This window comes from Dunckerocampus dactyliophorus, chromosome 2 (genome assembly GCF_027744805.1).
Source record: "Dunckerocampus dactyliophorus isolate RoL2022-P2 chromosome 2, RoL_Ddac_1.1, whole genome shotgun sequence".
Taxonomy (NCBI): Eukaryota; Metazoa; Chordata; class Actinopteri; order Syngnathiformes; family Syngnathidae; genus Dunckerocampus; species Dunckerocampus dactyliophorus.
Genome location: NC_072820.1, coordinates 40,171,557 through 40,190,069, shown reverse-complemented (window position 1 = coordinate 40,190,069; position 18,513 = coordinate 40,171,557). Strand labels below are relative to the sequence as shown.

At 40.9% G+C, this 18,513-nt stretch overlaps 1 protein-coding gene across 4 annotated transcripts; it reads right to left on the bottom strand.

Moving 5' to 3' along the window:
• Positions 1-147: 147 nt before the first annotated feature.
• mms19 (MMS19 homolog, cytosolic iron-sulfur assembly component) lies at positions 148-18,437 on the bottom strand. 4 transcript variants are annotated; one of them, XM_054767231.1, is made up of 31 exons: positions 18,182-18,437; positions 17,696-17,744; positions 17,373-17,473; positions 16,587-16,672; positions 16,338-16,412; positions 14,864-14,933; positions 14,638-14,766; positions 14,459-14,520; positions 13,691-13,777; positions 13,540-13,614; positions 13,366-13,443; positions 13,143-13,281; positions 12,739-12,893; positions 12,594-12,672; positions 12,368-12,493; positions 12,202-12,283; positions 12,018-12,115; positions 11,452-11,604; positions 9,346-9,501; positions 9,146-9,245; positions 8,472-8,577; positions 8,034-8,111; positions 6,542-6,668; positions 6,360-6,466; positions 6,216-6,272; positions 5,946-6,132; positions 3,412-3,494; positions 3,161-3,325; positions 2,928-2,987; positions 1,059-1,159; positions 148-360 (listed from the first exon to the last, which is right to left on the bottom strand). In XM_054767231.1, the coding sequence occupies exons 1-31, from the start codon at positions 18,270-18,272 to the stop codon at positions 330-332; spliced, it is 3,093 nt and encodes a 1,030-aa protein (XP_054623206.1). In that variant the 5' UTR covers positions 18,273-18,437; the 3' UTR covers positions 148-329. The 4 variants fall into 4 exon arrangements, with proteins under 4 accessions (XP_054623206.1, XP_054623207.1, XP_054623208.1 ...); XM_054767232.1 differs by having other exon boundaries at positions 8,034-8,108; XM_054767233.1 differs by lacking the exon at positions 16,338-16,412.
• Positions 18,438-18,513: the final 76 nt, after the last annotated feature.

Below are 18,513 nucleotides of genomic sequence, written 5' to 3'. Positions count from 1 at the left end.
TCCAAAAAACAAAACAAAACAAAAAAAAACATCTTTAAGGCTCCGGTAATTTGACACAAACGCTAGACTTTGTTGTGTAAATACACTCAAATACATTCTTCAGTGTGGAACATAAATCTTTGATGGATGCTCCTCCAGGCTGTCCAGTCTTGTTTGCACATTTATGAAGACATAAGCAGTCAAAATGACATTTTCAATAGAAGGACAATAAGAACATGGAGGGAATGAAGCAAGGAGCTGCATCCACTTCAGCGGGGTCCTCTTTACTCTTGGCAAGTGGAAGGTTGATTTATTTTTAATATATATTTAAAAACAGTAAAAAAAAAAAATCATCTTCCTCCTGGGCTTCCAAGTAGAAACCTATAAAGAAGAAAATGCATGATCATACACGTGTTAAAGGGATAGTTGGGATGTTTTGACATGGAGTCGTATGGCATCCCCATCAACAACCACATGACGTCACAGGAAATCCAGCAATTGTACAACAATAAAGATTTAACAGCAGTGGGGGCCCAATAGATCTTTCGTAGTGGGCAGGATGTTAGAAATAACGAGTGCATGCATTGGGTGTGGCTTCTGTCAGGAGTGTGCATGTACACGCACACAGTGCTACACATTCAAATGACTTTGCGTTAAATCTGGTTTGACTAAGCCAGACCTGCCAACCTTGAAGACTTATCTTTAAATTGTGCCTTTTTGCTCTACTTTTCCCGTTTTATATTCATTTTATTTGTACAATGAGGCGCTGGCTGCACCCGTGCTTTTCTAGCTCTTCATCGGGATTAAGTGCGTGACGTGACTTTCAACACCGTGAGCATCCACAACCCTCGTTACCCATTTAGCTTGTTAGCTTCCTTCGTCGCGAGCATACAATGGTAAAGAGAGATGGGGAGTGTTATTGTAGCTGGAACTAATCAATAAGCGACATTCGTCACTTTTATTGCAAATGTTGACCCGAAATTGGAGGAGCTGGCGAAGGTGGACGGTACGCCCTCTTGAGTGAGTCGTATACACACAGGAACTCAGGCAAGGGTTCTAACTGACAATTTGAATCTTACCACTCTGCTCGCGCCAGGACCGCCTCCTTTCTCACCAGTCTCTTCTTGTCGTCCAGAGGTTTGGCTAAGGCCTGCAGCACTCGGGTTCTAAATGGCAGCACCTATAAGTGAAAACCCACGGTGAAGACTTTGATGTGCTTGCAGCATCCAAAAAGTCCAGCTATGGGCAACACAGTAAATCTCGAATGAATGTCTGATTCAAATATTTGATCACGATTAATCACATTTTGTTTGTTAACTCGTAATTAATCCCAATTAATGGCAAGTTTTTATCTGTGTATCTTTGAAATGTCAAGTTTTTAATACACCCATCATCATGAGACTACATAATGTTTTCTTTCCACACTTTTTGGTTTATTAAACATTCTGTTTTTTCAGCTCAACACAAAATCGACCTCAATGTATAAAAACAAACAACGTACAAGTAGACATTAGTAAGATAAAGTGTCCATCACTCAAATATCATTCTCTTCAAGCAAATAATCTCAGAATATAATAGTGACTAACATGACCAATAAAAGTTTGCAAAAACACCCACCAACCAAGTGGAATGAAAACAGGGGGGTTAGAATAATAAATATTAACAGTCAGTTTACAGAACTAGGACTGCGTCCATATGCTGTAAAGCTCATACTTCACTTCCAAACACTCTTTTACACACACATTGTCACACTTTTATTGGTCTGGCGCCTTCAACAGCGTTAAAGTAAGACACCGTGGGTCTTGCAACATGCACGTTTTATTCTGTCCTATTTGACAAAAACGGTTCAAGCGCAAACGCTAATAAATAACTACGTAATACATTCCCCCAGGGGCCTTTGCTGCCATCTCATTGAGCGCTGTGTGTGTGCTTGCTCGCTTCCGACTTTGTCCCCACATACGAAGGGCCCCTGTCCACACGGGAACGTTCCTGAGATTTTTTTTTGGGCGCGTTGGAAAAAAAAAAAAAAAAAAAAAGTCACGTCAATTCTGTGCCGGATTCGTAAATAGTTGCATCCAGACAGGAATGGATCGTCGAGTAAAAACGATGTAATACACAAGGCACACCTACGTGTGGCGCTGTGAACAAACACGCGGGCAGAACCACATGACACACCAAACCATATAAGAAGTGTGCTTTTAATTTGATGTTATTCATGTCTTAGTTTTACACAATACATAATAAATAAGATAAATTAGATCGCTACAATGTACGACCCCCCCGGTCCGCGGGAGATTTGTGGGAACACAAGCCGGTCCGTGGGTCAAAAAAGGTTTGGGACCACCGCCCTAGCTCTTTTCATGGTAAAGCCACTGCCCTAAGGTGACAAAAGCCATCCAAATAGCTGCTTCAGCTATGCCTGCCGATAACTAGCAGCTCGTAACCCAAATTTTAGCTTGCAGCCGAGAGATGGCGCATATCTAAAAAAAAAACAAAACAAAACAACAAACACCCATTTTAAATGCCAATAACAAAATACCTGCGGTGCTCCAGCACCGTCTTTAGCTTCTTCAGTTTCCCCAGCCGAGTCCAGCAAGTGGCATTTGAGACTGGATGTACTCTGGTGACCACTCAACTTGACAGCGACAGAAGATCCAACCGCTGCCTTTTCTCAAACTACGGTGCGAGCCGAGAGTCAAACAGGACGTGCGCACATCAAAAAAAATATTGCCGAAAAAGGGAATTTAGGTTAACTCGTTATCACGTTAACTGTGACATCCCGATTCACACTATAGAAGATGTGGAACACCGACCACTGCCTCAGTTATACAAAGAAGCTGACTTATTCACAGCTACAGATGGTTTTGGACTACTGCTCCTCTTTAAACATTACGCATTTCAACTAACCCTTTTCCTGCCATAAGATCTGCACACTATCTTGGACTTACTTCATGCTCAGGGAAGCAGGAAAGGGCATGGATGCACCGCAGGGAGGTGATCCTCACGCTCTGCAAGACAACATAAACCATGTTCAATGTGGAAACACTTCAAGGTAAACAGAAGGGGTGGGCGGATCCATCCAAATATGCATACCTAGGGTCGTATCAGTATTTGATTGATATTCTTGTGATGAGATGTTTTCCAGTTCTCGTCTATGTTTGTTTATGTTTATCTCACTAACCATAGCAGGACTGGACGTGAGTGCCAGCAGCCTGTTGAATAACGCTTCCAGCTGTTGGATGAGCGCTGGTGGTGGGTCAGCAAGGACTGGCTCCAGACAGGACAGGGTGGACAGCTGGACGCCCTGGTCAGGACATGTCAATGCCTCCAGCAGCAATGACAGTAGCTGGACACAGACAAAATACTTTATAGTCACTGTGAATCAGGAATTATAGCAGGATTTAACCATGAAGGGTTTTTGTCTTGACCCACCGCGGGTAGTTCAGTAACTTGAACCTGTTTGGGTAGTTTGTTGACGATGTGGGACAGAGCCTTCAAGTAGTTGGGTTTCTTTTCTGGAGGAGAAAAAAAAATGTCACCTCATGTAAGCCCAAAAAAAGAAAGGTTTCAATTAACTTTTGAAATTAGCAGTTAATCTTCTGGAATTCCAGCTGTATAGGACAACTATCCAATCAATCAGAGGTAAACCAAAGCAATAAACTTCACGTACATAGTAAATGTGGGAAATAAAGACATTTCAATAAAAATAAAAATGAGAAGCTCTACAGCACGTGTCAAACTCGTGTCCTGGATGGCCGAGACGCTGCAGGTTTTCTCTCCAACCAGTTTCTTCAGCAAGTGATTTAATTGATGAGCTCCTTCCCTCAAACTGAAGGTGTTGATCATTAAAATCACCTGCTTTAGTGACCGGCTGGAAAGAAAATCCTGCAGTGTCTCGGACCTCCATGGCACAAGTTTGACACCCCTGCTCTACAGTATCTTTACTGTCATTTGCAGCTCAAATTCATTCCATTTTAAAGCAATGCCATCAGCACCACTGCATCTCTTTTATCTACATGCTTCTGAAGGCCAATGTGGACATTTTAAGCCATTCATATCTATTTTGCTGGTCAAACACGTGAAAATTGGATTGGATCAAATATTCTACCCCCCCCCGTGGGAATATTTTTTTCAGCCAAGTACCTCCAAACTACAGTAAAATGAAAAGATACGGGGGCCACTTTGATATTTTATATGTTGTAAACCAACCGATGTAGATATGCTAACAAGTTATACGACAAAGTGTATTATTAGTTTTTGTCCACTGCTTGTTTTTCCATTTTTCAGGTCTAATCTCAAGTACCCCTTGGAGTGTCTTCAACCCAGAGATACTAGTACCCCACTGCAGTCAGGGGAGGCATATTTAAATGTGTCCATTTATCTGTGTTATAAATGTATTCTCTGACTGATTCCAATCATTTTTTTTACATTTTCTTCAGTAAAAATCGCACTGAATATGTGCATTCCCGGCCAAATACACAACACAAATCAAGAGGTGCGGCAGCAGCAAGCCTCACCTTACCCCTGATGGCACAATCCCTCACAAAACGGGTTGCGTGGCGCATGCCTGGTTCTGTTTGTCAGCATGTTGCCAATAAAAATGTTGGCAGAGAGATTTAGAGGCTATCCACATGCAAATGTTTTCAGGTCAAAACAGCATATAAAGATTTTATCGTTGCAGCAGAGGCAGAACGGCATTCTGGGTGCCCTGGAACGGTATTTTTTGGAAACGGTTTACAGAGTGGGAAAATCTGAAAACGCCAGCTCATCGTGTCCGTATAGACTCGCAATTTGCTGATTTTTGAAAACGATGGCGTCGCTGACCCGTCCCGGTCACGTTACTGTCGCTCACGTTTGACGACAAGCCAACATAATATCTGAATATTTCGAGTGTCATGACTCACCGCAGTCAATATTCTCCTGGTATTTTCTTCTCATACGCCCAAAATGACGCAGAAGTAACTCCACTTTGTCGTAAGTCTAGACGAGCCTTGGAAAGCTAAAGATGGACTTATGCGCATGCGTTCTTTCTTCTTCTGTAGTTGGGTGTGTCACGTGGTCTTGTATGGGTGCCTGTTCACAGCGCCACATGTAGGTGTGCCTTGTGTATTACATCACTTTCACTCAGTGATCCGTTTCAGTCTAGATGTAACTATTTACTAATCTGGGACAGTGTGGACGCAAATGTTTTTTCAACCCGCGGAAGTGAGCAGGCGCACACACACAGTGCTCAATGAGATGGCAGCAAAGGCTCCTGAGGGACAGGGCCTTGTTATCTCACTCACACACACACACACACACACACACACACTTCAGCCTGTGTAATGTCTTAAAGGAAAACCTTTTTTGGAATTTTGCCACAATCCTTATGTGAGACACGTCTCTCTTTTTTGTGCGTTCTAAAGATATAAAAACAGCCCAAAAGACGCAGCTAAGAATGCATGTAAAGGGAAACGCATTCCGCCTATAAAGCTTCCTGAAAAAATCTGCTTAAAAAAGGGCCAAAATACAGCAAAACACCAAGTATTGCATGTTATGTCATGAATGTACCTATTACTACATGGTTACAGTATGGATATAAAACCATAAAACCTCGGAGGTGTTTTAGTAGCGGCCTTTGGAAGCGGCATTACATGCAGTAATGAGCTGTCTCTTTATCTGTTTTTAGATCTTTAGAACGCACAAAAAAGAGAAAGACGTGTGTGTTCATGTCGCACATAAGGATTGTGAGATGATGGGCAATGATGTGACATCATTATTCTTGCTGATTGGTCAATAAACTGCAGAGAAAAGTTATAAGGTGTAGCAGACAGTACTTTGCGGGACCTGAAGGGAGTACGTGTGCAAACCTGCCTCACCGCACATCAATGTAGTACCCCGTTTGAGACCCAGTGGGATAAAAGATGGTGTATGCCTACTAGCGCAAACCAATGGGATTCTCTACAATTCAAACGTAATAGCCGTACCTTCAGGAGCCACGTTGAAACCCTGGACCAATTTGGACGAGTTCTCACTGAAGAAACGCTGGCGATACATGATGCGCACATCCGCATGGCAACTACGAGTAAGAACGTCCGCCGTGTCGCTCATCAGCAGGGAGAACCCGTCTGCCGCGACAGGGCCGAGATCGGCATCGTCGAGCAGTGAGAAGAGCTGAAGTAAATGGGAAAATAAATCAGCTATGACTCCTACAAGCTCAAATAATTGTGTGTTTACACTGGTAAAAGCATATCTACCTTGTCTGTCAGTGCCGTGCATGCGGGGTGGTAGCGGAGAAGAAGAGCCTTGCCAACCTGGACACCCAAGCAGCTTTACTGAGATGTTCAGTTGGAAAGTGATACTGAATCAAATATGGAGGAAATTAAAATGAAGTGCCTTACCCAGACCATGAGCGTGAACGCCTGTGTGCGCACACGTGAAGCTACAGAGTTCAACTCACTGAAGACTCTGGCCATTGTCTTGTCAAGTAGGCGGTCTAGAGAGTCACCTAAAGAGGACAACACACCTCATAATTTTCACTTTCAGTGTATTTTGCTTACAGACATAAAATAAACAAACTAACCCTGAGGGATCTTGTTGACCAGGCCAGCAAAGCACTTGGCAGCAGAGGTGTAAGACAGCGTGTGGCTGCAGGTACAGCTCATGTCCTCCAGCTCTGATAGCAGGCGCTCCATCTGGGGCACTGTCACCTAAATACAAAGTTTTTCAATTAAACTTCAAAATCTGTCAATGCAAATCAATTGACTTTTTTCAATGCTGTTTGCGGCCAAAGCATGCCGTCGGTTTTCAGGCTTGCTTTGATGCACCGACTGACTGAGGCTGTGTCCACAGAAACATGGATTTTTTATTTTTATTTTTTTTTAAACGCACATTTTTCTATGTGTTTTGGCCTATCATGCACACACAAATGTAGGTTGTCGTCCTTAAAAACAGAGTTTTTGGAAAACTCCGGCCAGGGTGAAGATTTTGGAAAACTTGGTGGAGGGCAAAGACTGAGCTTTTGGCTTGTTGCCGACAGACGTAACAATTATGTGCTGTCATTTCCACATCAGATGAGTATAATTTAATGTGTGCAATGGCAAATTTTACATTGCTGATTTTAAGCATACTGAAATGACTTTTTGTGTGCTTAAGAGTGAACACACGGCTACTTCGCTTTACATTGACAAACAAAGTCCCCATTATGGACTTTGGAAGGCGCTGCTGCTGTTTTGCTCTCTAAAAACGGCTACAACGCTCCCGCCAACGATGGCGACCAGACCTCTAACTGGTGAGACAACTTTGACAAGCATGTTGTTATTTTGGAAGAATGGTGTGAGAATGTTCGCATGGCAAGGACATTGTGATTGCGTTTGACTGAGCTGCTTCTTCCGCACATTGAAAGTTTCCCTGTTATATATGCCTGTTTTGTGCTGCATATCTATGATCGTGGAGGCTACTAAACAAGGACAATTTGCCAGACAAACAGAATTATTTCAGCAATGATAGCATCACAGCTGAAGGAGTTCTGTCTTGACCGATAAAATCAAATACACTTCACAGCATAATGGTGATCAACATCTGCTACATTTTTCATACGTTTCATACATTTTCAGTTTTTTGTTAAAAAAATTTGCTACAGAAATGACGTCATTGACGCTTCTGATTGGCTAAAATTGCCTTTACAGTCCATGGATGCAGCGTCGCTATTACTTCGGCTTGCACATGTGAATGCGTATTTGTGTGGGCAGAAATAGTTCTAAAACGTCACTGTGTGGATGGAGATTTTTTTGCCACCGAAGCGGGGCAAATGTGCGTTTTTGAAAATATCCGTGTTTGTGTGTACTTGGCCTGAATTGAACTGAATGCGTAAAGCACTTGCTAAAAGGGGCGGATGCAATGAAAATCCGATGGGCCGAAAGCTTTTCACTCCACCTACGCGCAAATTGCTGCAACAAAATACATACAAAAAGGCGTAAAAGTGTGCTCAAGTGTCAAAATGCGTTACGAATACAAAAAACGCGTACATGTTTGCAGGTCTACGATAACAGTAAAAGGGCTGAGCTGAGACTCACAGTGCGAGGTAATGAACACACGCAGCCCATCAGCAGACAAACCATCTGAGACTGCTTCCATGAGTCGTCGTGATGCTGCTGACAACAACACACAATAACAACATGTTACACAGCAAACAAAATGACTGTACAGTTACTGTATTATACAAAAACATTTAGATATTTTAATAGAATTAATAAATAGAATATCTTGGATTGGTTTCAGCTTCTGAAGAATATCAAAATACCCCTGCATTCTTTCAAAAGGTTTCGACACCCCCTCCTCAATATAGTCCATCGGTGTGAATGTGAGTATGAATGGTTGTTTGTATGTGCCCTGCGATTAACTGGTGACCAGTCTAGGGTGTACCCCTGCCTCTCGCCCAAAGTCAGCTAGAATAGGCTCCAGCTCAGAAAAACAGTATACAAAATGGACGGCTGGATAAAGGAAGTACGTACATTTGCAAGCAGCTTGATGTGTGAAGGGAAGGAGTTGTCAGGCAAAAAGGAGACGTCACCATCCAGGAAGAGAGAGACAAACCTTGTCGCTGTCTGGCCCGCCAGTCTAATAACGGGACACCACAATAGGAAGTCACAATAAATGTGTGACAGGGAACAAACATGACAGTTTCGACAACCTAACTGCTTCACAAAATTTTACGACAAACCATAGACAAAATGATTAACAATTATTAGGAAATCCTACTGCAAACATACACTCACAGGCAATTACATTAGGCACACCAAGTCTAATGCGAAGAGACACATGCATGGTTGTCGACAACCACAATATACCCCACTGAGAACCCTCCTGGTTATGATGTACTGTATGTGTACCATCAGAAAAACAACAACATTACAATCAGGGTCTAATTACATGAAAGGTTATCATTTGGAAACAAAGACAAAAGTAAAATTTATGGCTCATGTTGAGGTTTCAAACCCAAAAATGTGAAAATAATGTCATATTTCTGTTATCTTAATTGTCCCACATGAGGGGCAAAAATTAGAAATAGCCCTTGTATCTTTGTAAACAAACATTTTTATTGCAGCTATTCACAGGAATATGCAGGTGTACCTAAAGAAGTGTCCAATGAGTGCATTTTTGCTTGTGAAAAGGTGTTTGTACTAACGTAGGTTGCAGCCTGGAGCAGGCTGTACTAATGACAGCGACAATGGTGGACAGAACCACCTCGTCTGCCAGAGGGCTGTGGTGACCTGACGATGTTTCACCTAAAAACACACAATGTAAAAATTCAACAGGGACCATCTCGCTGTGACGTAAAATAAATAACTATGGGATCATCACGAAAGAACTGTGGGCTTTCCTCACCCTGAAGTGCAGCCTGGAGTGCTAGTGACAACAGTTGCGGGATGATATCTTCGTGGAAGCAATGGCCCGACTCTTCGGTGTCTTCAACCTGCTCAGCTATTCTCTGGAGGCTGTGGCACGTCAAAACTGCCTCTTCTAAAGAGAAACCAACTTTGCCTGCAAAAGGACAATTGAAGAGGACTTCCAGTTGAGGAGGGCATTTTTATATTTTTTATACATATTTTTTATTTTGTAAAAAGGCTAAGTGAATGTATTTATATTTAAAAACCTTTCTGTTATTATTGGTTATCAATATTTCAGCTCTTTCCTCTTTACATCGTGCCTTTGTGATCTATAGACCAAAACTCATATCCTGATAAATTTAGGTTGAATATCGTTATAAATATTTATACGATATATATCCCGATATAAGGAGAAAACCATGACTTGCTTAAAAAGTATCCACCGAAGTCTGATGTGACAGCGCGGATAATAACATAACTTAGAGCCCAGTAAAAAAAATCTGCAGTCATACCAAATTCATTTACAGCACAGCAACAAGCAAATTAATCTTCACTAAGGCTAGTACGGATATTGGGGCAAAACAAAGCATCCTTCACTGACGGGAGAGTTGTGAAGGAGTGCTTCTGTTGCAGAGACCTTACTCAAAGGTAAACCGAAAGAGGAATTGTGTGACAAAATCAATCAAATCCCAATGTCAGCTCCAACAATAACCAGAAAATCTGACACTTTCACAGAGGATGTACTGTTGCAACTTTTCTTTTAAAAATACTTAAATTATTATTTTTTTTAAATTATTTAATTTTATGAGAAGCCAGTGCAGTTTTATTTAACTTAAATATAAGCCTCTTGTGTTCACTTCATTGTTTGTACAGTCAAACCTTTGATTATTTATGTGAAGTTTGGTTCTGTTTTATTTTAAATGTAATGTAGGTGCCAAGTTAATTGTAGGGCCCAATGAAATCTGTTTTATTTTTTCCCAAATTCCATTTGATTTTTTTCCCAAATTCCATTTTTTCTGTTTTTATTTTTTTAGAATTCCGTTTTTTTTACATTTTACTCTTATTTTTTACCAGCATAGCAAGTGTGCTTTTTGGGTTAGTGAATAAAATGTCCGTTAATTAAATGCAAAAATCCTTACATTTATTGATGCAATACATCAATAGACAATTTTGCCCAGTAATTGAAGTAAGTGAAGCTTGGCTAACTTTTCTTTTCAATGTCTACAGATATTGCTACAAAATCTTAAACAAACTGTAATGCCCGTGCTTGTGATTAAGGAAGATGTAGTCACAGATGCAACTGCATATTTAAGATATTTTTTTACGACACGCTTATTTAGTTTACACAGTTAGACATGGGGCGAAAGGCGCTCTTATTTTGAAAGACGGAAGTGTGTTCTTGTGTTCCGCGTGTGTAGGGAATGTCTGTTTGCGGCTAAGACAAGCTGGGTGCAAAAGTAAAACGTGCATATCATATTTTTTCCCCGCTCAGAACCTGTACGTCGTCATCAGGCATCGTAAAATGCACCTTACATAAAGTTGTTAAACACAACGCGGTGTCGATATACTCATCCAGCCCGTGTCTCACACACACACAACCACATTAGCATGCTAAGCTAAGCTAACCCTGCTAATTTCCATTCATGCTCCGTAAGAGGAGGTTCCGCCAACTTTCGCCGGATTTTATTGCCATTTCAAGATGTTTAGGTCAGGAGGGGGCTGTTTAGTGTTTGTAATGACATTCCGCCACGATTGAGCCATTCACCAGGGAAATACTCCCCCACATTAACGTTCCTTCTCCTGATGATGACAACATTCATTCACATTGTCAAAAAATGTCAATTTCCACATTAAAACAGTCAATTCCATTTTTATTAGCAAATTCCGTGATTCTATTAATGTGGAAATCATAGGGCCCTATAATTGTGTTGTATTGAAAGTTTTATTTACAGGTATATTTCATATTTATATGAGCTGGTCTGTTTAATGCAGTTTAAGGCAAAATGAAGTTCGGACCTTCGATGAAAACAAAAATTGCATTAACGGACCTGAAGACCCCTGGTTTAGAGGTTCCACTGTATTAGGAAATCGTATGACAGTTTACCAGAATGTGCTGAACGGAGGACATCCAAGAGGACAGGCGTGCTTTCCTTAGCAACACTCGGCCGGGTGGACACGGCAGCGAGCATGGACAAACAGCGCTGACGCACTGCATGATGTAAATGTTGCACAGAATCTCCATCTTGCGCCATTGGTTCTGAGCATAAGAGAGGGAGGATACAGCATAGATCAGGGGTCTCAAACTCATAATACCTGTGGGGCTGCCGGAGGTAGAGTCTGGGTGAGGCTGGGCCGCATCAAGTAGTCACTCCAGAATCACAAGGCATGCTGCGAGCAGTCATCACTCCCAGCTACTTTGCAGTGCTTGCTTTCTAAAAAGTTGCTAAGATTACTTGTTTAAGGTTAACATACAGTAGTTGCTGTTTATTATTCCCCATAGTTTTTACTTACCTGTTACATGTTGTGCTACCATTTTTGTACCATAATTGTAGTTAGCTTTCTATCTAGTGACCCCCGTTTATTTCACTGCGTGACAAGCTCACTGTGAGTTGAGTGTCGGTCTGTGGTTTTACCCAATGTCAGTTCAGGAGTATATCTTGTTTGTCTTACCAGAAAACATCACTTTCTTTAGTTTTGGAATCATAGTGGTGATGAAAATTGTTGGCTGCACTTCTGCCAAGCCTCCAGCACAATCCACCACAGCAAGACTGGTGGGGGAAAAACATAGCAAGCAACAGTAAGCAACGTAGTAGGAATAATTAACAGGAAAAAGGGAGGTAAAACGGGAGCCGACCTGACTGTGTCATCGTCATCTGACAGCAACAGTCGGGTCAGGTGGTCAACCGCCAGCTCAGTTTGAGAGTTTGACAACAAACCTTGAAAAGCAGAATGTGTAGTCTCATGAGAAAGAGCACCAAACTTGCTTGGGAAAATAGTTTAAGAGTTTAGGGGAATCTCACCTGTTTGTTGCGCAAGTGAGGCGAGCACGGATACGGCTGTGACCTGCAGACTGCTGTTACTCTCTGACAGTGCGGAGAAGGTCACACAGCACAACGACGAACAGACGCCCGATAGAACTCGCTCCTCTAATAGCGTGGCAAAGACGAATACACTTTAGGATGCCTGATGATCTCTCATAGCACAGTAGTTGGGAATCACTGCTTTAGGAGGGTGATTTGCACTCACCATTCTCTGATGACTGGCTGATTTTTACAGACTGAACAAAGCGTTGCATCACCTCCAATAACGTGCGTCTATGGGAACACTGCTCAAAAAATAATAATAATCACTCACTATACCATTATCTGACGTATCATTTACAATATCTTACCTCAGTTCTGCTGTTGTACTGACTGATGAGCGCCGGCATGACGGCTCCGGTAATGATGTGACACGCCCTGTTGGAGGCGCTGCTGGCGGCCTGAAGCAGCTTGGCGCTGGGCCACACAAGTTTCAGGTCGGGTTCACATAAATGATGATTGCAGTCTACAATCAAAAAAAAAAAAAAAGGTTGCAAAATATTTCCCAAACCAATTCTCTCTGTCCTTCCCATACAGCAGCGAAATAAGACCAATTTACTAGAAACACCTCTCAGTGCATTACAAACTACATTTTTACACATACTGTCTTGGATCTGACTAGCATTTGCATGTGTAACTAATGTGGCTGGTCTGAGTACGTATCTTACATATACACACCTTCAGGGATGGTGTTAATGAAAAGATGAAGGCGCACCTTTGAGAACCATATCAAGGAAGGTGCTGAGAGCGTCTTCAGAGTCTGAGTTGAGAACTGAGCGAGACAGACAGGAAGTGATGGCGGTAAGAGCTGTGAGGCCCGCTGACTCAATCTTTTCGCTCGAGGTTTGAAACACCTGCGGGGAAAACAACACGAGAGTGGAAATATGTGGCATTTGTACCTTAATTTGTGACTTTAAATATATTTATCTCAAACAAACCTCTCTGCGCAGTGATGTCCACAGTCCATCGAGGAATCCTGCCAAGTCCGTGTGTTCATATCGTGACACACAAGCAGTCTAAACGCATAACACTTACAGGTATGAGTATCCTTCTCACTAATCCTCTGAGCAGTTGTCATGATTACGCGCTTGGGAGCAAGTCTGATTTCTCACCAGGGTTTGAAGTGAGTCCAGCTTTGCATTCTGGACGTCCGAGTCAAGCTTCTCAATGATGAGGGGTAACAGAAACTGGAAAAGTAAAAACAAACCGAAAAACTGCAGCAAAGTGTACCAAAGTGGAGAGGTACGCAAAATGTAGCCAAACCTCAGCAAATTTTGGGGTCCCGGTGAGGACATCTCTTAATGCCTGGATCAGTTCCTCTTTGGTGATACCGTGTGGGTCATTGGGTGGCTGACATAGGTGAGATGAGATAGACAAGCTGTTAAAATGCGAGTAAATCCTGAAAATGCACGGGCAACAAGACTGAATGTGGCATACGTTAAAGTTATGGATGATTCTAGGGGTGTCACAAAACACACAGCTCACGAGATGGGCGATGCGCGAGAGGGGGGGGGGGGGGGGGGGGGGGGGGGGGGGGGGGGGGGGGTTGAAATGATTATTGTCCCACAAATTGATGCTAAACAATATCACTCTGTACATTTTTTAGACCAAATAAACCACTGTCACGATAATACATAATAATAAATTATATCACAATAACTTACACTACTAATAACTTAACACTAGAAGTCCCACAGCCCAGCCATTTGGCTTTTCTAAATCTCTGGATTAGTTTTGAACTAATATCCTAACTCAGGTGTGAACAGCCTGTCTTGTCACCATTGTTCTATAAGAGAGTCAATTACTCTCTCCTTTTGATACAAATACTTTTGTTGTTTGCCTAAAATCTCTGTCCTGTTTTATTCTGATTATAATCATGATCAGCAAATTACAGACAAAAATCACAAAATCATTGAATGTCATAGTAAAAGGTATCCGCGATACTGGCCCTGTATTTACTTGGTATCGGATCGATACAAAAATTTGTAGTGTCGCCAACCTTTTATGCTTTCTTCCTGCAGCTGAACTTACCGGACTGAAGTCAATTGGGAAATAGCAGGATGTCACCTCAAACATCTCCTCGGTGAATTTACCTGCAGCATCAGAACCTCATCAGAATCAGAGTAAATGAACATGATGGTGCATATTTGCCTGTCAATATCAGCACTTTCACAAATGAACACTAATAGACTGTTTAGCATCACTCCCACCTAGGTTGTAACCTTTGCGGATGATGTTCTTGGCAATCTGAAAGGCTAAAAGAAGGTTGCGAGGATCCCTCTCTCCATCCATTGACTGGACAAAACCAAACACAAAATCTGCTCCCAAACTCTTAAGTTCTATGGACACAGAAAAATGACATACATCTGCAAGTTTTGTTTTTCTGTCTTTTTTTTTTTTTTAACACAACCTTCAACAAACACACAAAACACTTACCAGCCTCTCTAGTCTCCATGACATTGATGAGCATGTTGTAGACACACGCTCTATCTGCCAGTAGCAATGACTGGGGGAAAATACACAAAGAACAACATGAGCCCTTGGCATTAATGCATTTTTACACGCATATCCATTTTCTTGTGCATTACAAGTACATCCGAAATTCAAACCACGATGTGACAAGAGACAACTCAATATCTCTTTTTACTGTAACCTACCAGTTGCTATGTCACTGATGGTAATTATTTAATTTTATTTGAACATACATATAAGTCACAATGGAATACATCACACATGTCCAAAAGGAGTCGGAAGAAGCAAAGCTTATTTAATCCTACCCCTCGTCCATTTCACATCAAACACAATACATTTCTTCACTTCCTGTATTCCAATGTAGCCTCTACCAGTTAATACATGGACAAATGATACAATGGAAAATAAGGTAATGTAACAATGTAGTAATGTAATTGTCAAGGTTTTTCCTCAATCATAATTATAATAATAATCACATAATTTGTATAATAATAAATAAGTAATAATCAGTTTAAGTAGACATAACTGAACTGATAATGAACTCACAAGAATGAAGAGTAATGAGCGTTGTAGTGATTAGACAGAGCATTTTCTACACAGTGGTTCAAAACTCTTCTTCCTTGTATTTTGCAAACATCAACTGTTTGTATTGTTTCTTGAAATCACTCATTTTGGTGCTTTGTTTGAGTTTCTTACTCAATCCTTGCCGTAATTTCATTCCACATACTGAAAGGCTGTGGGGTTTTTAGCGTTGTTCTCGCATATAAGTGCTTTAAGTTTGGTTTTCCGTGAGATCATATTTTTCCTCTCTTGTTGAGAAGTATTGCATGACATTTTTGGGTCGCAAGTTATTGTTTGCCGACCAGTCCGGGGTGTATCCCGCCTCTCGCCCGAAGTCAGCTGGGATAGGCTCCAGCATGCCCCCGTGATTCTAATTAGGATAAGCGGCATAGACAATGGATGGATGGAAGTTATTGTTTGCTTCATGCATAATTTTAGCTGTTTGAAAATTTACTAGATCAGCAAATTTAATATTTGTAATTTTAGAAATAGAGGATGTGTATGTTCCCTATACGCGGCATTATGGATTATCCTAACTGATCTTTTTTGCAGTACATTTAGCGAATTAAGATTACTTTTACAGTTATTACCCCATATCTCCACACAATAAGTTAGATATAGTAATAAAAATGGGCCTTGAAAAAGAGATTTAGGGTTGTCTTATACTCGGGTCAATACGGCATAAACTGTACACCACAGAAAAAAATCAATAAAAGCTGTCGAATGTAAATACTGCCTGTAAACATACTAAGCCAATTAATACCACATGTGACAGCTAAGATCCATGTTGCAGACAAAAATAAATATTACAGATATTTTGGTGTTATTGTACTTTGCAAACTTGCCTGGTACAATTTAAGAAAAAAAAAAAAATCACCTGAACATGAACATCCTGAAACAAAGACTTCAATATGGAAACAGCCGAGCCAGGAGGTAATGTTGTGCACTTTGTCTGGAAAAAAGGGTGGAGGAAAAAATATAAAAAATAGAAAAATAAAAATTCAAAATGGAGTATAAATTCCCATATTTAATGAATTTACTAGTATTTTTGCATAATCGTATAGACAGATGCAGGTGAATCATATAAATGTGGAAGTTGTGTGACTTCTGACATCCTGACACTCACCAGTGTTTTTAGTCCTTGTAAGACAGGCGGCGTGGTAACATAATGGTCTTTTAGCCGGTTCTCATAGAACGCTATCAGCACTTCCACTGGGGAGCACAGAGACACAGGGGTGCTTTATCTCACACCATAATGGAATACTCCAACTATAATACTGCATGTGTATACTGTATGTAGCTTACGAGTTGACTGATAAAACAATTAGGTTCCATCACTGTGTATTGACAAAGTGATACTATATGGAAAACAAAAGTAGAGTCTAACAGTGGTGTCCAAACTTTTGCAACTGAAGGCTGCATATATCAAAATTGTAGAGTGTGGTGAGACACTATCATATTGTCCACATTTCAAGTCTTTAAACATGCTGAAATGAATCCAATGTGGGTCAAGATATGAAATAAATGTAAAGAAAAATCAGCCTGTCTCAGTTTTGCGATATAGGTGACGAAGGAACAACCATCTTGTGTCTTCTTCACTACTTCTGTATTATTATTCTGGAAACTAAACCACCTTTTTTGAAGCCTTTACCATACTTGAAAATGTACCAAATCTTGTGAACACATTCATTATGACAGGATGCACAAAAATCAGAAGAGTATGACATACACGTAGTTGACCTTTTATGTGTACTGTATTGTCAAATGTAATACTTGTTTTGGATATGAAATAAGCTGTGAGACAATAAAAAAGGGAGCTACAGGGTGCAAATGTCCTTTGGGATGGGACAACTTTGGACACCCCTGGTCTAACAGAATGAATGTACCATTGACTTTGAATGGAGAGGAGCACCTTCTCTTTCTGTGAGGTCAGCATAGCAGTCCTGTAAGACCTGCGAGAGCAGCTGGACACCTCTGGCTCGAGTGTGAGGCTGAGTGCTGGTCAGGCTCAGCCTACGGCAAGAAATGTGCAGTGAATAAAATATAAACCCACAAACAACAACAATAGGATGAATTTGGCAAGTTCAAATAGCTTCATGTTCACATGAATATCTCAAACTGTATAACAACTAATTGCACTACTTCCAGTGCAGAATAATGACTACAAAAGGACACTGCAACTATACTATTGTTCATGTTTATGCTGCTATGCTGTTTAAAGTAATGTCATCTTACCCCAAAGCTTCCACAAGCTGCAAAATGGTAAAATCTCCATTTTTGACACCTGAATTAAAAAAAAAAAACAGGACAACGTGATAGCACTTACATATTTTCAAATGATCAATGATGGTTACACAAAAATTACGTAGAGGTATGCAGCTATAGAGTTCAGTTATGTACAGGCTGCTAGCAAGCAAGTTAATGCGGTTAACAATTAGCCACGCTATGTAACAACCATATTTTAAACATATTATCCCATGACAGTATGGTTAAATGGCTGATGTATAATTATTATATACATATATATATATATATATATGTGTGTGTGTGTGTCTGCATGAGGGGAACAAAAGAGTGGTGAGAACATGTTAGCAAACAGGATGCTGTGGTGCTAAGTTAGCTAGTTCAACAGCATGCTGCCATGTTTGCACGCACTTAAGGGTACCGTAAACACAAATTATTAACGAAGTGTTAAGTCAGACTAAACTAAAATGTATTCACCTGCTGCTGTGTCTTTGGCTTTGCTGTCCTGTAGTCCTGAGACAAATTCCTCCACCAGAGACAGCAGCACAGCACTTTCATTAGCCATCATGCCAGTCCCTCACTGAACGACAACCACGCATGCGTAAAAAGTTGAATTGCGACACAAATGTTACGTTAAAACGAATAGAAATATAAAACGCATAGTATACAACTATCCATTTTTTGTTTTAGCAAGATTTGTTTTCCAGACAAGAATAGTGTTTGACTATCCCAGTGGCTGCTCTTAAACGCTGGAATGAAAACATTTACGTGACGCCTTCAGGGATAAAATACATTCGAAATCCCATCAT